Here is a 15,442-nt window from a genome sequence, read left to right on the forward strand (position 1 = left end):
CCGGGTCCTCCGGGTTTTCTGTAGGTTCATTCCGGAACCCTGGTCAGCCTGCAGCACCACATGCGGGCTGGGCATCCAGGTCCGAGAGGTGAAGTGCCGCGTGCTCCTCACGTTCACACAGACAGAGACCGAGCTGCCTGAGGAAGAGTGTGAAGGCCCTGAGCTGCCCACCGAGCGGCCTTGCCTCCTGAAGCCGTGTGAGGAGAGCCCTGCCTCCCATGAGCTGGACGCCTCTCTCCAGGAGGACAGCAGGATGACTTACCACTGGGAGTATGCCGGGTTCACCCCTTGCACAGCAACATGCTTGGGAGGTACTTGATTCTCACTTGAGGGACAGTCTTGTCTTGTACAGCTAATGGTTTGACAAACACTAGATCATCCAAGCCAAATATGCAAGTTAGATAAATCTAAAGGAGGTGAAGTCATTTGAATAACTGAAAAGCTTGCTTTATTTTCCATCATAATTATTCTAAGAAGATACAGGATAGTGAGATTATATCATGGCCAAAAAAAAAAATGTTATGTTCCTTTGGCCTAAGCATCTGCATAAATGAAATGGGGAAAGGGGCCACTGATTAATATGGAATAAATAGGAAAATGCAGAACTGGTAAGTCTAGGCAATCTTGCTCATAAATCAGTGTTACAAAGTAAAGTGGCCTGGAATTGCTACACTGTTAGGAGTCAGCCTCAGAAAGTAGCTAGGTTCATATCCACATATTGGGCTGGAAACCAGTGCGGAACATACTGATGACTACAGGTTATGTATGTACATGTGGAATCACATGTGTAGCAGGCAGACCTGTTAGGATTAGGGAGTGCTAATATGGTCAGGTGGCCTCAGTAGGGTGGAAATTGGCCCCAAGGTTATTAAGCATTCCAGGATCCAAAGGGAGTGGATAGGAAAAACTTGGTGGCTAAATGTGTGCTAACTTTAGTCCCAGCTGGTGGCGGGAAGAAGCTGCTACCTTAGAAGGCAATAGGATCGAGTGCCTCCTGGTGGTCTTGAACCCATTACTTGGAACTCCCTATCAGGTCTTCGAGCTCATGGTCCTATCACTATGCCTGAGCCCCTCACCCTTTGTCCCCCAGGCTCTTAGGTGAATTCCCAGTCCTTTCCATCTGGTCTCCATGACCTGATGGTATTTGTCTTTCTCTTGTCCTAATTCAACATCTAAACCTACCTATCCTGACTCAGACACCTGTTCTCTGACATTGCCAGCCTGCAGTAGATGCAGATGGAGTGGCATATGTTTTACCCTTAGGCTTCAGCTAAGCTACTACCACCTTTCATATGGACTTATGCACAAAGAATTTAAGAAAAGAACCCTTAACTGACGTCACATTCTCTCTGCTCTCTTACTGGCTTCTCCCTGGTTTTTAAAAGCCCATCTAACCAGCTAGGAATTTAGACTTTCTTATTCACCTGGACCCTAACTGGCTGCTCTGTCACTTGCTGCCAGGGCACATAACCTTAGCCACACCTGTGTTGCTGCCCAGAGCCTAACTCTTGCTCCCTCTGAGTTCAGGACCCTGGACACAGCCCTTGTTTCTAGTTTAGAAACCTTCATATTTCTGACATGCCCTTGGTGATAACAGGAACCGGTACTTCCTTGATGAGTCTGGAGAATCTGTCTAGAGCTAGTTGCTGTGAGGCAAAAATGGTCCCATATTCAACTGCAATTATAGATGTCTGGAACTTTTACTACATTACTGCAAAATGTCAGCTGTCTATACCACTTCTGAACTATCACATTCCTGTGGTTTCACCAGAAGCCTGGAACTTTGTCTTTTATTATGGAGAGCAGAAACAAATCCTACTATTGCTTGCACACCCTCAAATCTGTTCATCTCAAGCTTTTTTAAAAAAAGATTTTTTGTTTATTTTAGAGAAAGAGAAAGGGGGACCAGAGGGAGGGGCAGAGGAAGAGAATCTCAAGCAGACTCCACTGAGTGAAGAGCCCGATGCGGAGCTTGATCTCATAACCCTGAGATCACACGCAAGCTGAAATGAAGAGTCAGACACTTAACCAACTGAGCTATCGAGGTGCCCCTCAAGCTTTTGAATGTTGCCCTTGGTAGAATTACTATTTTGTCTAGTACTCTGTCATCCTTGATTTTAGTTCTTTCCCTGACTGGAAAATTCCCCCTTGATTTGGGAAAGGATGATATGTTGGGTTGTTGGAACTAGCAGAGTACTTGGAATTACCCAAGGAAATGCAACTGGGTTAATTCTGATCCAGTTGGTGGAGTCTGTTAGACCTCTTTCTTATTTGAAGCTTTGATGCCAAAGTGTTAAATCTGTTATGGTGTTATGAACCTATGGCCCTAGGGTCCACCTCCAGAATGACTGAACCCATGGGAATCAGGCTTTCTTCCCCCTTTTTTCTTGGTAATAGCTTTATTGAGATATAATTCACATACCACACACCTTATGCATTTGAAGTATATACTTTGGTGGGTTTTAGTATATTCGCAAGGTTGTGCAACCATCATTACAATCAATGTTAGAATGTTTTATCCCCCAAAGAATCCTGTACCCGTAAGCAGCCATTCCCCATTTTTCCTCAAACCCCCATTTTTCCTGCCAGTGGCAACCCTTGGCAGCCACTAATCTATTTTTCTGTCTATTCTGGACTTTTCATATAAATGGAATCATATAATAGGTGGTCTTCTGTGACTGTCTCCTTTCACTTAGTGGAATATTTCTAGTTGAAGTTATAGCATGTTATAGCATGAATCAGTACTCTGTTCCTTTTTTATGACTAATACTATTATATTGTATGGATATACCACATTTTACTTATCCATTCATCAGTTAGAAATTTGGATTATTGGCATGTCTTGGGTGTTGTGAGTAATACTGCTATGATCATTTAGGTACATATTTTTTTTATGGATGTATGTTTTCTTTTCTCTTGGGTATATACCTCGAAGTATTAGAATGAGCTTTGTTTTTTAATATATTTTTATATTTATTTATATATTTATTATTTATTCATGAGAGACAGAAAGAGAGAGAGAGGCAGAGACACAGGCAGAGGGAGAAGCAGGCTCCATGCAGGGAGCCTGATGCGGGACTCGATCTCAGGACTCCAGGATCATGCCCTGAGCCAAAGGCAGACGCTCAACCACTGAGCCACCCAGGAATCCCAGAGAATGAGCTTTGAATCCATATAAAACATACAAGTTTTGTGAAACTTGGCTACTTGAATTTATCCTTAGTGACACTGGGGACCTTTGGGCCCACTGTGAGAAGAGAAACTGCCTTGAACATGGTAGAAGTGCATGCAGTTCAGTGTTCAGATGGTTGGTGTGAGGGTTTCAAATTATTTTCTGACATCCTCTTGTGCATCTAGAATACATTTTACAAATTTTAACAGAGATCAACTTGAAAATCTTTCAATACCCAGTTAAATAGCAGTTGAGCCTCGTGAGGGTGTATTATATTACTTAATCCTAGAATATCATTTAAATGAACTTTGGATATCCACTAACCCAAATTTTACAGTTAGGGAAACTGAGACTCATAGCCCATCTCGTGGTCCAAAACAGAAAACAACTCTCATTCTTCAGAAAGGGTTGAACCGTAAGTGCATACAATAAGCTTTTTAACTTGGCAGAAAGTAATATTTTTAACTTTGTGGGTTCAAGCTTAAAATTTCCTTTTACATAGATCACTAAATTCTATTACACTGAAGGCCTAACATTTGAAACCAAACTCCTCTATAAAGGCAGGAAGTTGCATTCCTGCTCTGTGCTAGGCTCTATGTCTCTGGGTTCTGGGCCCAGTATTGCGATATAAAATGAATAGGACACAGTCCTTGACTTGGTGCACCATGGTTTTTGGTTATTTTGCCTGTCCTGTCTTGACTGTGCTACTTACATGCAGTGATACTTGCCTCTCTATGGTCCATTTTAATGTTGTCTCGGAGGCTCAACCTCTATGAGTCCCACTTATGTGTGGCTATGAATGTCAGTTTTAACCTTCACCCTGATCTGCCCTAACTGAATACCACAGAAAAATAGAATTTCCCCAGGCACCTAGCTATTTCCCCAACATTCCTGTTTATAATAGAAAAATAATACATACAAATCACAGATTTCTGGAAGGATAAACTTTTGGTCACATCCTGATAATCTGTGTACTTGTATCTTCTAACTTGTCTTCATATCACACAGGAAATCAAAATCCATCTACTCGTCATAATTGCTGATACCTGAGAAGCTTTCATAAGTCTGCTTTCATACTGGAGTGGCAACAAGCAATTCTTTTTTAATTCTTGAAAGCATGAAGAATTCAGGCATACTGAATTTCCAGCTTCCAGAGGGCATGTGTGTATGTGTGCAGCCTTGCATGTGTGCATATGTGTGTGCGTGCCTATACACATACACATCCTGGAAGATATGCTTACCTCTACAATACTCCCTGTTAAGGTTTTATAATTTACTGCATCATAAACATTCCTCACCAGAATGTTTCTTTGTATTTTATGTCATCTGTTGCACTTGGGACCTTTCATTTTTACCTTCGTATTTTCTATGGCACAAGCTAGTAGCAGATGCATGGACTTTGAAGCCTGACCCCACTTTGAATCTAGCTCTGCCACTTTCTTTTTTTTTAATAGTAAATTTATTTTTTATTGGTGTTCAATTTGCCAACATACAGAATAACACCCAGTGCTCATCCCGTCAAGTGCCCTCCTCAGTGCCCGTCACCCATTCACCCCCACCCCCTGCCCTCCTCCCCTTCCACCACTTTCTTTGGGTCAGTTACATAAGTTTGTAGAAGCTCATTTTTGTAAAATGAGAAGAGCCATACCTACTTCATTAGAGTCAATGAAAGGATTATATATAATTATTTGACAAGATGATGTTGGAGAAGTGCTTAATTACAGTGCCTGACATATGGTATAGAAGAAGTGCTGGTGGAATGATTATTTTATCATATAATAATAATATGATGTTCTTCTTATAATGCTGCCATGTTTTTCTCTTTTAAAAAATCTGATTAAATTGCTGAGCCCCTTAAAGCATTCTACTAGTTTTCAAGTCTATTCTTATGAATTCTCTAAGTAAAATAATCGTCTGTAATTAATGATGAATTTACTTTTCCCTTTCAAATAGTTATTTATCTTATGTAAGTTTTATGTCTTATTGTATCATCTAGAATTTTAAGAATAATAATAAATAATGTAGGCAATGCCAACCTTGCCTTTGTCCTGACAGTAGCAGGAATCTTTCTGTTGTTTCATTCAAAAGCAACATTCTACAAATACTTATTGCATGTTTCTTTGTGGTAGGCACTGGGCTGGGTGATAGTCACCCAATTGTTCTTTTGCAACTCATACCTGGTGAGGAAAATACACTGATCACATAATCATGCACATACGTGTGAATCAGGCTGGTTATAGCAAAGGAAATACATGGCACTATAAAGCAGATAATGGGAGGAACTTGACCTAATTAGGGAAGTAAGGGAAAGGCTTTCCAAAAAATAATAGCATTTGAACTTAAATCTGAAAGATGAGGAACTAATCAAACAAGGGAAGGATTGAAGGAGGCGGCACAGAGAGAATTCCCAGCAGAAAAATAAGCAGGTGCAAAGTCCCTTGGTTTCAGGTTCCTGGTCCTTCCTAGGAATGAAGAGGCAGGTGCAGCCAGAGTACTCAGGAAGATGGTGAGGTGATGCTAGAGAGGAAGGCAAGGGCCAATTAATGCCTTACAAGCAAAGTCGACTTGGTTCTTTAACCCAGGATCAATGGGAATCCATACAAGGAATCAAAGTGGAGTTACATTTTCAAAGTTACATGATCAAACTTTAATTTATTTCAAAAAGGTGAGCCCAGATGTATTTTAAAAAAGGGTTTGGAAGGGATAAGAACAGATGTAAGTGAGGCTGTCTTAAGAAGCTATTGCCTCATCCAGGAAAAGGCTTGGCCTTAAGTAGTAAAGATGCTAGAGATGGAGTAGAGCAGATGACTCTGAAAAATGTATAGCAGGTGAGAATCTGTGGGTGGAGAGAGTGAGTGGAAATGAAGTGGCTAGTTTGAGTCCTGGATTCTGTTCTGAGATGATGAGTGCTCACCAGAGGTCCAGTTGGGGACAAGGAAATCATGAGTTCAGTTGTGAACATAATGAATTTGACATGCCTCTGGGCTTCAAACGGAGATGCTAAGTAGGCCATTGAACGTGTGAATCTGAGGCAAAGTGCAAAGATCTAGACTGAAATTACACAATTGTGAGTCATCTGTGTATGGACAGAATTGAAGCCCTGGTATGAATGAGAATCTCCAGGAAGAGAATGAGTGCCCACTGGTGACTTGAAGAGTCAATCCAGTGAAATATTGGACATGGAAAGGAGATTTGAAAGGTTGGAGGAAAGAATGACATGTGATAAAATGGAGAAGAATAGAATATACATTTCTGTGGCAAAATTGATCTGTAATAAAGAAGATAGAGAGAGGGAAGAGACTAGAAGGCATTATGGGTTGTGTGTATGTTGTGTCATTCAGTGACTGAGTAGCTTGGATACATTTATAAGGCAGAGAGAATGCTCCAGGATGAAAGCGAAGGCCAAAGTCACCAGCAGACTTCCTGGGAAGGTGGAAGGGAATTCTACAGTTCTACAGCAGTAGAGATCAGTCTTCAGCAGTGGGAGGGGCAGTTCCTAATTGAAATAGGATAGGAAATAGCCAGGATGCACGTGAGAGGCTATGGGTCCATATGCCTGACCGCAGAAAGTTCCTGGTGTGTGTGTGTGTGTGTGTGTGTGTGTGTGTGTGCGCGCGCATGCGCATGAATATTTGTATATGAGGGATTTGGTGGGTGAATGGATAGATGTCTGAGGTCAAGGTGTAATACTCTTCTTACACAGCTGATTGCAATGTGCTGGTATTAGATTTTGTGCCCTAGATGCATAACATTGATGCATGTATGTATCTTGCATTCAGCATGATGGGGTCCAAGCATGCCTTCCCACAAAGGGGAAAATAGGAGTGAAAACTGAATTGGCCCACTGCGGGCTAGTTTTAGCCTACTCCCCATGGAGATGTGTTCCTGACACGGAAGGTTAGCAATCACTGTTTTGTTCTCTTCAGATCTCTTCAAGTCATGACAGGCCTCGAGCTGTAGTTTCTTCCAGCCACTCTTGATATAATTGGTCACTTCCTCTCGGGCTCCAGCGATGTTTATGATGCCCTTCATGCGGCCAAATGGTTTCAACAATCCTTAATCTTTACCAGCTGTGTCCTCAACTGGTTGCTAAAAGGAACTCACCTATTTGCAGTGCTATAAAGCTTGCATTTGAACGCCAAGAGTGATACTGTTCTTTGGCATTTCTCCCAACCCATAGCATATCATGCTTCCCTTCTTTTACTTTACCTGGGAGTTTAGAGCAGTATCCTCTCATTCACAGTAGCTAATCAGCTCAGAGAAAGAAAAATGTATTGACTGTTCTTTTCAGTATGGCCTTGGGCTTGATTCTGTGATACAGCATTGTACAAGGCAATACTAAATAAAGTAGATATATATTTTTTTCTTTTATAGATTTCATCATCAGGGTTAGAGTAGCCTTGTAACATGAATTGGGATTTTCTGTACCTTTCAACAATCTTAAATAGTTTATATCATGGGGCACCTGAGTGGCTCAGTTGGTTAGGTGTCTCCTTCGGCTCATATCATGATCCCACTTGAGTCCTGGGATGGAGTCCAGCATCAGGCTCACTGCTCAGCAGGGAGTCTGCTTCTTCCTCTCTCTTCGCCCCTCCTCTGCCACCCATGCACGCTCTCATTCTCTCTCTCTCTCTCTCAAATAAATAAATAAAATCTTTTAAAAATAGTTTATATCACAGATACTATCTGTTTAAGAAGTTTGAAAGCACTGGTTCCTACCCGTTCTTGTTTTTCCCTCTTGGGGGCAGGATTGAAGGGAGAGCATCTCGGCTAGATCTTAGCATCATTTTCAACCCCCCTCAACCCCTGCGTATTGTTACAGTCAAGATCTTGATTTTTAAGAAAATTCCCTCATTTAAGTTTTCTTGGGAAAAAAAGTCATCCACTTCATGACAATATTGAAATTACTATTACGAGTTGTTCATCTAGTCTCCAGTTGCTTTAAGCCTCTCTCTTGTCTTTTTCTGGCCACGAATAATGTAGAATCCATTCACTCTTTCTGACTGAGCAGTTACATAGGGAATGACTTTTGGAAAATTCTAACAGTTGGATTTGGGGGTTTAATTGTTTATTATTTGTTTATAGTTGGACTCTGTTGTGGTCAGAGAATGTGAGCTTCATGATTTCTTGCTTTTGGAACTTACTGCAGTTTACTTTATAGACTAATAGAGGATCAGTTTTTATTAGTGTTCCACTGGTGCTTCAAAAGAGCATATTACGTCTCTTTCTAGGGCCCAAGGCTCTTTGGTTATTAAATCAATATACTTTTCTTATTCAATTTGTTTTTTCATATTTATTTTACAACTTGATGTTTTAAATAGTGGATAGAGCACCTTAAAGACTCTGACTACATATTCTTCATTCCTCCAGATATTTCTTATTGAGTGTGTGTGTTTGTGTGTTATGTTATTTGGCATGTTGAATTACTCAGCACTTGTGTGCAAGAAACCCAACTCACGCTAACCTTAAACCAACAAAAGGAAATGTGTTAATTGGCTCTGTTTCCCTTTTCTGAGTCCTTTCCACCCACCTCCCCTCCCCAAATTGTAAATCCATTTCTTGATGAAGGTTTTGAATGTTATTTCTGCCCTTAAAAATATCCTCTTATTATGAAATTGTAGAAGTCAAATGTGAATTGAAGGATGTTGTCTCATGCTGCCAAAGGAATTTATTAGAAAAATTAGAACGAAATTTGAACATTTATTTTCTAAATGCATCACAATTATCCCCCAAGTTTTGCTAAGCATAAGATGAGGTAAACTTGTATTTATGGTTTTTACTTTAAATTTGAAGATAAAAAGTTGTATCAAGACTCTTTTTTTTTGGTTTTGGCCAAACTTCTTATTTAGTATTCTGTAGTTGCTTAACACACACTTAAATGGTCTTATTGGGGGAGGGGATAGGGGAGGTTCTTGTAGATTCCCAAGGAAATCTCAGAAAGGCAAAATATGGCCAGCATTATCCATTTGCTTTTTTGGATTTACTGGGTGAATAGCACTTTCCTTACATAAGCATCTGATCTCAGGTTTTTCATTACTGAGAACATTGAGATTTCAGTTTGAAGACACTCTGAAATCCTAAGAGTAGCATACCCCGACCACTCTCTAATAGCTAGCTTGTTTGTATAGGCAGAAGGATTCACCTCTCCATTTTAGAAGGCTAGATGTTTGTGGAGGGTCTTAGAATTGCTTTGCCTCGTTTACTGGGAAAAATCAGATATAGGAAGTGGCCTTTAGGGACACTTTTAACTTGAAGAATTACAACACTAGTACACAAGTCAAGTCTTATCAAGACTCTTGAAGTCAAGAGTGTTAAAGTCATCTTGTAGGTTGGGTATGTGGGATAGAAGATATTATTGTGGTCATCTTTGGAAAATACATTTTACCTCAATAAGTATCCTAAACCATCTATTAATTTTTTACATTCTTTTGAGTATACTTGCTTTAAGACAGAGAAATTTCTCACAAGTGTTCTAGCACTTCATCTGAATGATTAAATGAGATGACTTTAGAGCCTTAAGGCCCACACACTGTGTCTCCAGAAAATGTTCCAAAATAGTTTCTGTGTATGTTTTCTACAGAATTTTGATTACAAATTAAAATATATGTGAAAGAGAACTGGACTTTGATGAAAAAGAAATGCAGTCCTGCTAGAAAATGAGCATCTGTACCCCTTTAAAGTCACTAAGGAAGTTTGACGTTCGTAAATGGGAACTGATTACTCAGTTGTAGCTGTGTCCTCTTGGTATCTCAAGTTAGCCAGTATGTATTTTAAAAAAAAAGTTCATGGGTGATCTATGGAGATTGAAGACCGCATCCTGCCATGGCAGGAACATAATATTACAACTAAAGAAAGTAGGAGAAAATTTAGTGGAAAGAACTGAACATCACCAATGTATATTTTATATATACTTTTAGCCTATTCTGCATTCTGTAAAATATCATAAAACGGATGAATTGAAACATGGCATTTGGAAAGAGAACCACAGTCTTCTAACATAATGGAACACACATTCTTGCATGAAACTGAATACATTTGCATATTTCAAATAGCATAGTCAAGTTGCTATTACAATTTTTATGTGATTTTTTTCTCATCAAAAGTTTGATTTATATTTTGTTCAGTTCTGATTTTCCAATAATTCTTTTTGTCTCAGTAGACACAGAATACTGGTTGAGACGTGGGCTTCAGGTCCAGACAGACCTGTCTGGCCTCAAAGGAAAGATCAGCCTGGAGAAGTTCCTCTTTGCCCAAGAGGCAGTCACTGCTTTGGGCGGTTAGTTGACTGTATTTGGAATCCCTGCAGGAGAAAAAAAGACCACTGGCTTTCCACTGGAAATAGGAAATCTAATTTTTAGTTTTGAATCTACCACTATTTTGTTGTCTCAATTTTTCTGTAAACCTCAGGTTCCTTATTATTAGTTAATAAAATGGAGATGATGGTACCATTCTTTGGACCTCACAAGATTATAGAGGGCACTTTGTACGTGTCAGAGCACCTTGCCAATGGGAGGTATTGCTGTTGTTTTTGCTAGCAATGGAAATACTATTATTTATAGTAATAGTGAACAGGACTTCACACCATAATGAATATTTTAATAAGATATGTACACCAAAGTTAGCACCTGTGTGGTGACATAAAAAAAAATGTTATTCTTTAGCATCTAATAGGAAAAGCCTTCTCAGGAATCTATGGTGTATGTTTAGGAGGAACACTCTGATGGTTCATTTGAGGGGACTTTGAGTACATTTGGAATGCAGGTACATCTGATAGTAGATGAGGAGTCGGGGTCTCATGTATCAAGGTAAGTATATTTGGGCAGGGAGGATAGTGGGGCTGAGTTTAAAAGGTGACAGAATATTAAACATTGTAAGGGGATCCCTGGGTGGCTCAGCGGTTTAGCGCCTTCCTTCGGCCCAGGGCGTGATCCTGGAGTCCCGGGATCGAATCCCACAAGGCTCCTTGCACGGAGCCTGCTTCTCTCTCTTCCTGTGTGTGCATGTCTCTCATGAATAAATAAAATCTTAAAAAAGAAAAAAGATTGTAAGATTTTGGAAAACACAAAGTTGTTTGCTCCCATGTGTACCCTGAAATGAAGCCTATAGCCAAGCAGTATAGTCAAAGGGCAGTGGCTTGAAAAGTCCCAAGACCCTATTTTTTCCCCCACAATAAGCTATTCTAAGTCATTTGCATTTTTTTCTCTCTCCAACCTCCAGGTCATCAAGAAGCCATCGCAGTGTGCTTGCACACCCAGACCCAGCAGACAGTCAGTGACACCTTGTGTGATCTAGTTCACCGTCCTCCAGCAATGAGCCAGGCTTGCAACACAGAGCCCTGCCCACCCAGGTAAGTGCTGTCCTGTGCTCCTGGGACACTGTATCTGACCGTAACACCCCCTTCTGCAGAGACACCCACATGTACATAGAGGCTTGCGCATCCACCCAAGGTAAATCACCCAGTTTACATAAGAGTTCTCTCTTCTCCATTCACATTGGGCTCCAGCCAGATTTCTGCTTGGGTGCATGGATACTGCTGTGTTGAGCAAGAACCCCTTTAGCCTGGTTCTTGTGAATGAATGTCAGCTGGTCCACTGCTGGCAAAGCCATGAGGTCCACAGTTCTATTCTTTCTCCTATATGTCTCCTCAGGGGCACTTCTTGCCCCAGGTCACATCAAAGAGCACAGGATCTGAGGTAGAGTTAGCACCCTTACACAGTAAGTGCTCAGTCCATATTTATTGAACGATTGAATGATCTCCTATTTGTTACCTACACACTGTGTATCATCACCCTTTCCACTGACTTACCTTAGATCTCAGACTGAGGCATGCAGTGTTATAGGCCCCCATGAATAGATGGGGTTTACTTAGTTTTGCTCTCCTTGATCTGAAAGGTTGACCTGAAAAATTAATCTGCTTCCTTGCTTAAGTCCTTATAAGATCTTGGAGAATTTTATCAGAAGGGAGGGTAGATTTGCCCCATATTCCTCTATCTCTGAGTGTTGCTGGCTACAGAGGATTAAGGCTCAGCATCATTGGTTTCTAACATTAAGAGCTTCCAGAATCCGACCTCCCAATTTTTTTCCTTCTTCACTCCTTCACGTTTGTTGACTTGATCACCCTTCCAGCACAAATCGATTGCCAAAAACACAACACAGATTCTCAAGCATCTCCTCTCCCTCTTTGCCAGATTCTCTTAACTGCCTCTTGGTAATCATATTGCCCATCTAATGAGGTACCTGTATTCTCTAAAGTCAAGTTTGCTACACCTGAGCCTCTAAGTAACTAAGGAAGATTACTGTGTCCCTCTGGCCATATTGGAGGAAGGACAGGTGTATTTTATGTTTATTCAGAAAATGTTTGATTCTGGAAATTTCTTGACCCCTTCTGATTTTGATTCCATAAAATATGTGGGCTGTGTTGTAAAAACTCCTGCCTTGGTGGTCTGAGGGATATGGGGGTGGGGATGGAATAAGCAAGTCCATCTTAGGAATCCAGCCCTCTCCATCCTGCAGATGGGCCCTTTCTTTCTGAGTCTGCTTCTCCAATGGGCACAGTATCCAGAGGAGACTGGCTCCAGTGTATGCTTCATCCCGGGTGAGAGTACCCCCTGCAATGAGACAGGCACAGTGTTCCATATCCATGACCATATTTCTGACTTCTGTTGTAGGCTAAGGAAATACCAGGGACTTGCGTTACAGCCATCTTGCTGTGCTCCACTGAGATGCAGTTAGGACCTCGGCCCAGAAATGGCACAGGGAAATATGCTTCCCTCCCTGCCCCACCCGCCCCTCTTACCTTGCTTGATGCATTCCAGAATGATTCCCAGATTACAGAAAGACATACAAGAGGGGTTTCAGGAAGTTTGATCCAACTCCGACTTTGGTTGCCCACTTTGTCAGGTGTGTCCAGAGCTTTCTAAGAGTATCAATCATGTGGGTATAATGCTGAGTGTTTATCTACTTGATTTGTCCCTTTTATCTTTGGAGAAGTGACACTTATGTTAAGTGCTGCCTTCTCTACACCAGCCGGCACTCTCTTTCTGGAAAGATGACTATAAAAGAAATGATTTGGAATTTATACAAACTCTAAATGGTGACTACAGTTGGGCTAAGCATGCAGTTCCATAGCCATAAACAAACAAGAGTGAAAAGAAGAAACTATTACTACTAAATTTGGAGTGTGCTTTATTTCTAGTTTCAAATCGTATTCTGTATCAACAGAAAGCTAGTCTTCACCCAGTTGTGACTGTTCTTTCTAGCCCAAACCATTGATGAATTGATGAATAAGGATGTTAGGACAAGTAGACATTGGACAATTAACCAGGAAAATGGACACAGGTGCCAACAAAAAGTGTTCTTCAAGTGAGGGGGATTGGCACAGCAAGGGGACAGAGGGGGCTGAGGACATTGGTGAAACTGGGTTTTACTTTTGTAAAAGCAATCCTGTTCTGATCTTGCTCTGAAAGTGAAGACAGCCATAGTAGATCATCATATAATTTCTTCAGAAAAGAAAAGAGAGAGAAAATACAAAACAATCTATTCTTTCCTCATTCGAAGAATTAGAGTACCCAGTTGCAATTACCACCTATGTTATGTTCAGTGTAAGATAAATAACTTGGTTTCATAATCTTTAGTTCAATTTTTTAAGATGAATTCCAAATCAAACATTTCCCCACTATTTATTCTATTTATCATAGAATTTGAGTCCCTTCTTCGAGTGGCTTTTGTTAAGTGGCTTTTTCTGGTTTCATTGCTCCTCTGATGACATGGACACAATTCATGATGCTTTATCTCTCAACCTTCTATCAGTCTGCGCCAACCATTCCTAACTGCTGCTGCCTTAACTCAGAGGTATTTTGCATGAACTGTTTCAGCAGTTTCAAAATAAACTCTGGCCTCTTGTGTTTCCTGCTGTGATCCATAGGGACATGTACGGCCTCCAAGTATCTTTCTAAATTGCGGTGACCATGTGAAGCTCCTACATAAACCCTTTGGTAATTTTCCTTACCTGTAGATCACAATTCATGTTCTTTACTTTGGCTTGTGTATGAGTTTCCTAGGGCTGCTGTAACAAAGCACCATAGATTAGGTGGCATAAACATCAGAAGTTTATTGTTGCAGTTCTGGAGGCTGGAGAGTCTGAGATCAAGGTGCTGGCAGGATTGGCTGTGTCTGAGGCTGGAAGGGAGATCCTGGTTTAGGTCTCTCCCCCAGCTGCTGGTATTCCAAGCATTCCTTGGCTTGTGGATGCTGTTCTCCCCATGTTTCTGTATTGTCTTCCTTCTGTTTGTCTCTGCCCCATTGTCCCCTTCTTATAAGGACACCACTTATATTGGATTGGAGTCCATTCTAATGACCACATCTAAATCGATCATCTGCAAATACCTTATTTCCAAATAAAATCATATTTACAGGTACTAGGAGTCAGGGCTTCCCTAACTTTTTGTGGGGAAACAATTCAGTCTGTAAGAGCTGTAAAGTCCTTTGTGACCCTGGTTTTAGGTTCTTGAAATACATCTCCTGTCACTACCACCCTCAGCTCATGTGAAAGACAGGCACAAGCATGCACACGCCCTGAGGAATGTGCTCAGTAGCCACAGAAAATTTTCACTGTGCCCCACACTCATGTTCCTTAATGCTTTCGGGACTTTGCACATACCATGCCTACTGTCTAGAACCCTCTTCTACCATAAAACAAGTTCTGTCTCTCCCAGGAAAGTGATCACTTCTCACTGGTAAAATGAAATCAAACAGAATGTGAAACAGGACCCTCCCCTGAAACCCTTGATAGAAGGAAACTCTTAGTAGTCAGGAGAGGGCTGAGAGCAGGTCAGGGGCATGAGGTGGTGCCCCAGCTGTACCCACTCAGGGGATTTCAGACAGGTGCCTCAGCCCAGATAGAGCCTGCTTCTTCATCTGAGTAATGACGAACATGTTGGACTTTGTGGGCAGCAAGATCCTTTCACCTCCAGCCTTTTGCTGTGGAGGGTGCTTTCAAGTTGCATTTTTAACTCACATCCTCAGAACCACTTGTGGTCTTTTTGCAGGGATCCCTACATCTACTCATGAGTAGTTGCTAATGCCCAGGCTTCATTTTAGTTCTAAGAACAACAAACAGCCTTCCCTTGACCTGCCCAGGAGGTCATGGCAGGGTTGAATTCGGTATGCAGTCAGACAAGACCAGACCAGAGCAAGATTTAGTTGCAAGGCTGGACCCTGTTTCTTAAGGCTCCTGAAGGAAGCCTGCCTATCCGTCCCTTGTGCAGCAGC

General features: G+C 41.2%; 1 protein-coding gene across 3 annotated transcripts in view; it reads left to right on the forward strand.

Moving 5' to 3' along the window:
• Positions 1 to 15,442, forward strand: part of ADAMTSL3 (ADAMTS like 3) — a 338,402-nt gene that overhangs the window by 221,048 nt on the left and 101,912 nt on the right. For all 3 annotated transcript variants that reach the window (XM_072801596.1, XM_072801608.1, XM_072801605.1), the window contains exons 16-17: positions 25 to 311; positions 11,390 to 11,519. In XM_072801596.1, coding sequence (XP_072657697.1) covers positions 25 to 311; positions 11,390 to 11,519 — 417 coding nt within the window. The remainder of the gene's footprint in view (positions 1 to 24; positions 312 to 11,389; positions 11,520 to 15,442) is intronic.

The sequence above is a fragment of the Canis lupus genome, chromosome 2 (assembly GCF_048164855.1).
Source record: "Canis lupus baileyi chromosome 2, mCanLup2.hap1, whole genome shotgun sequence".
In the NCBI taxonomy this organism is placed as follows: Eukaryota; Metazoa; Chordata; class Mammalia; order Carnivora; family Canidae; genus Canis; species Canis lupus.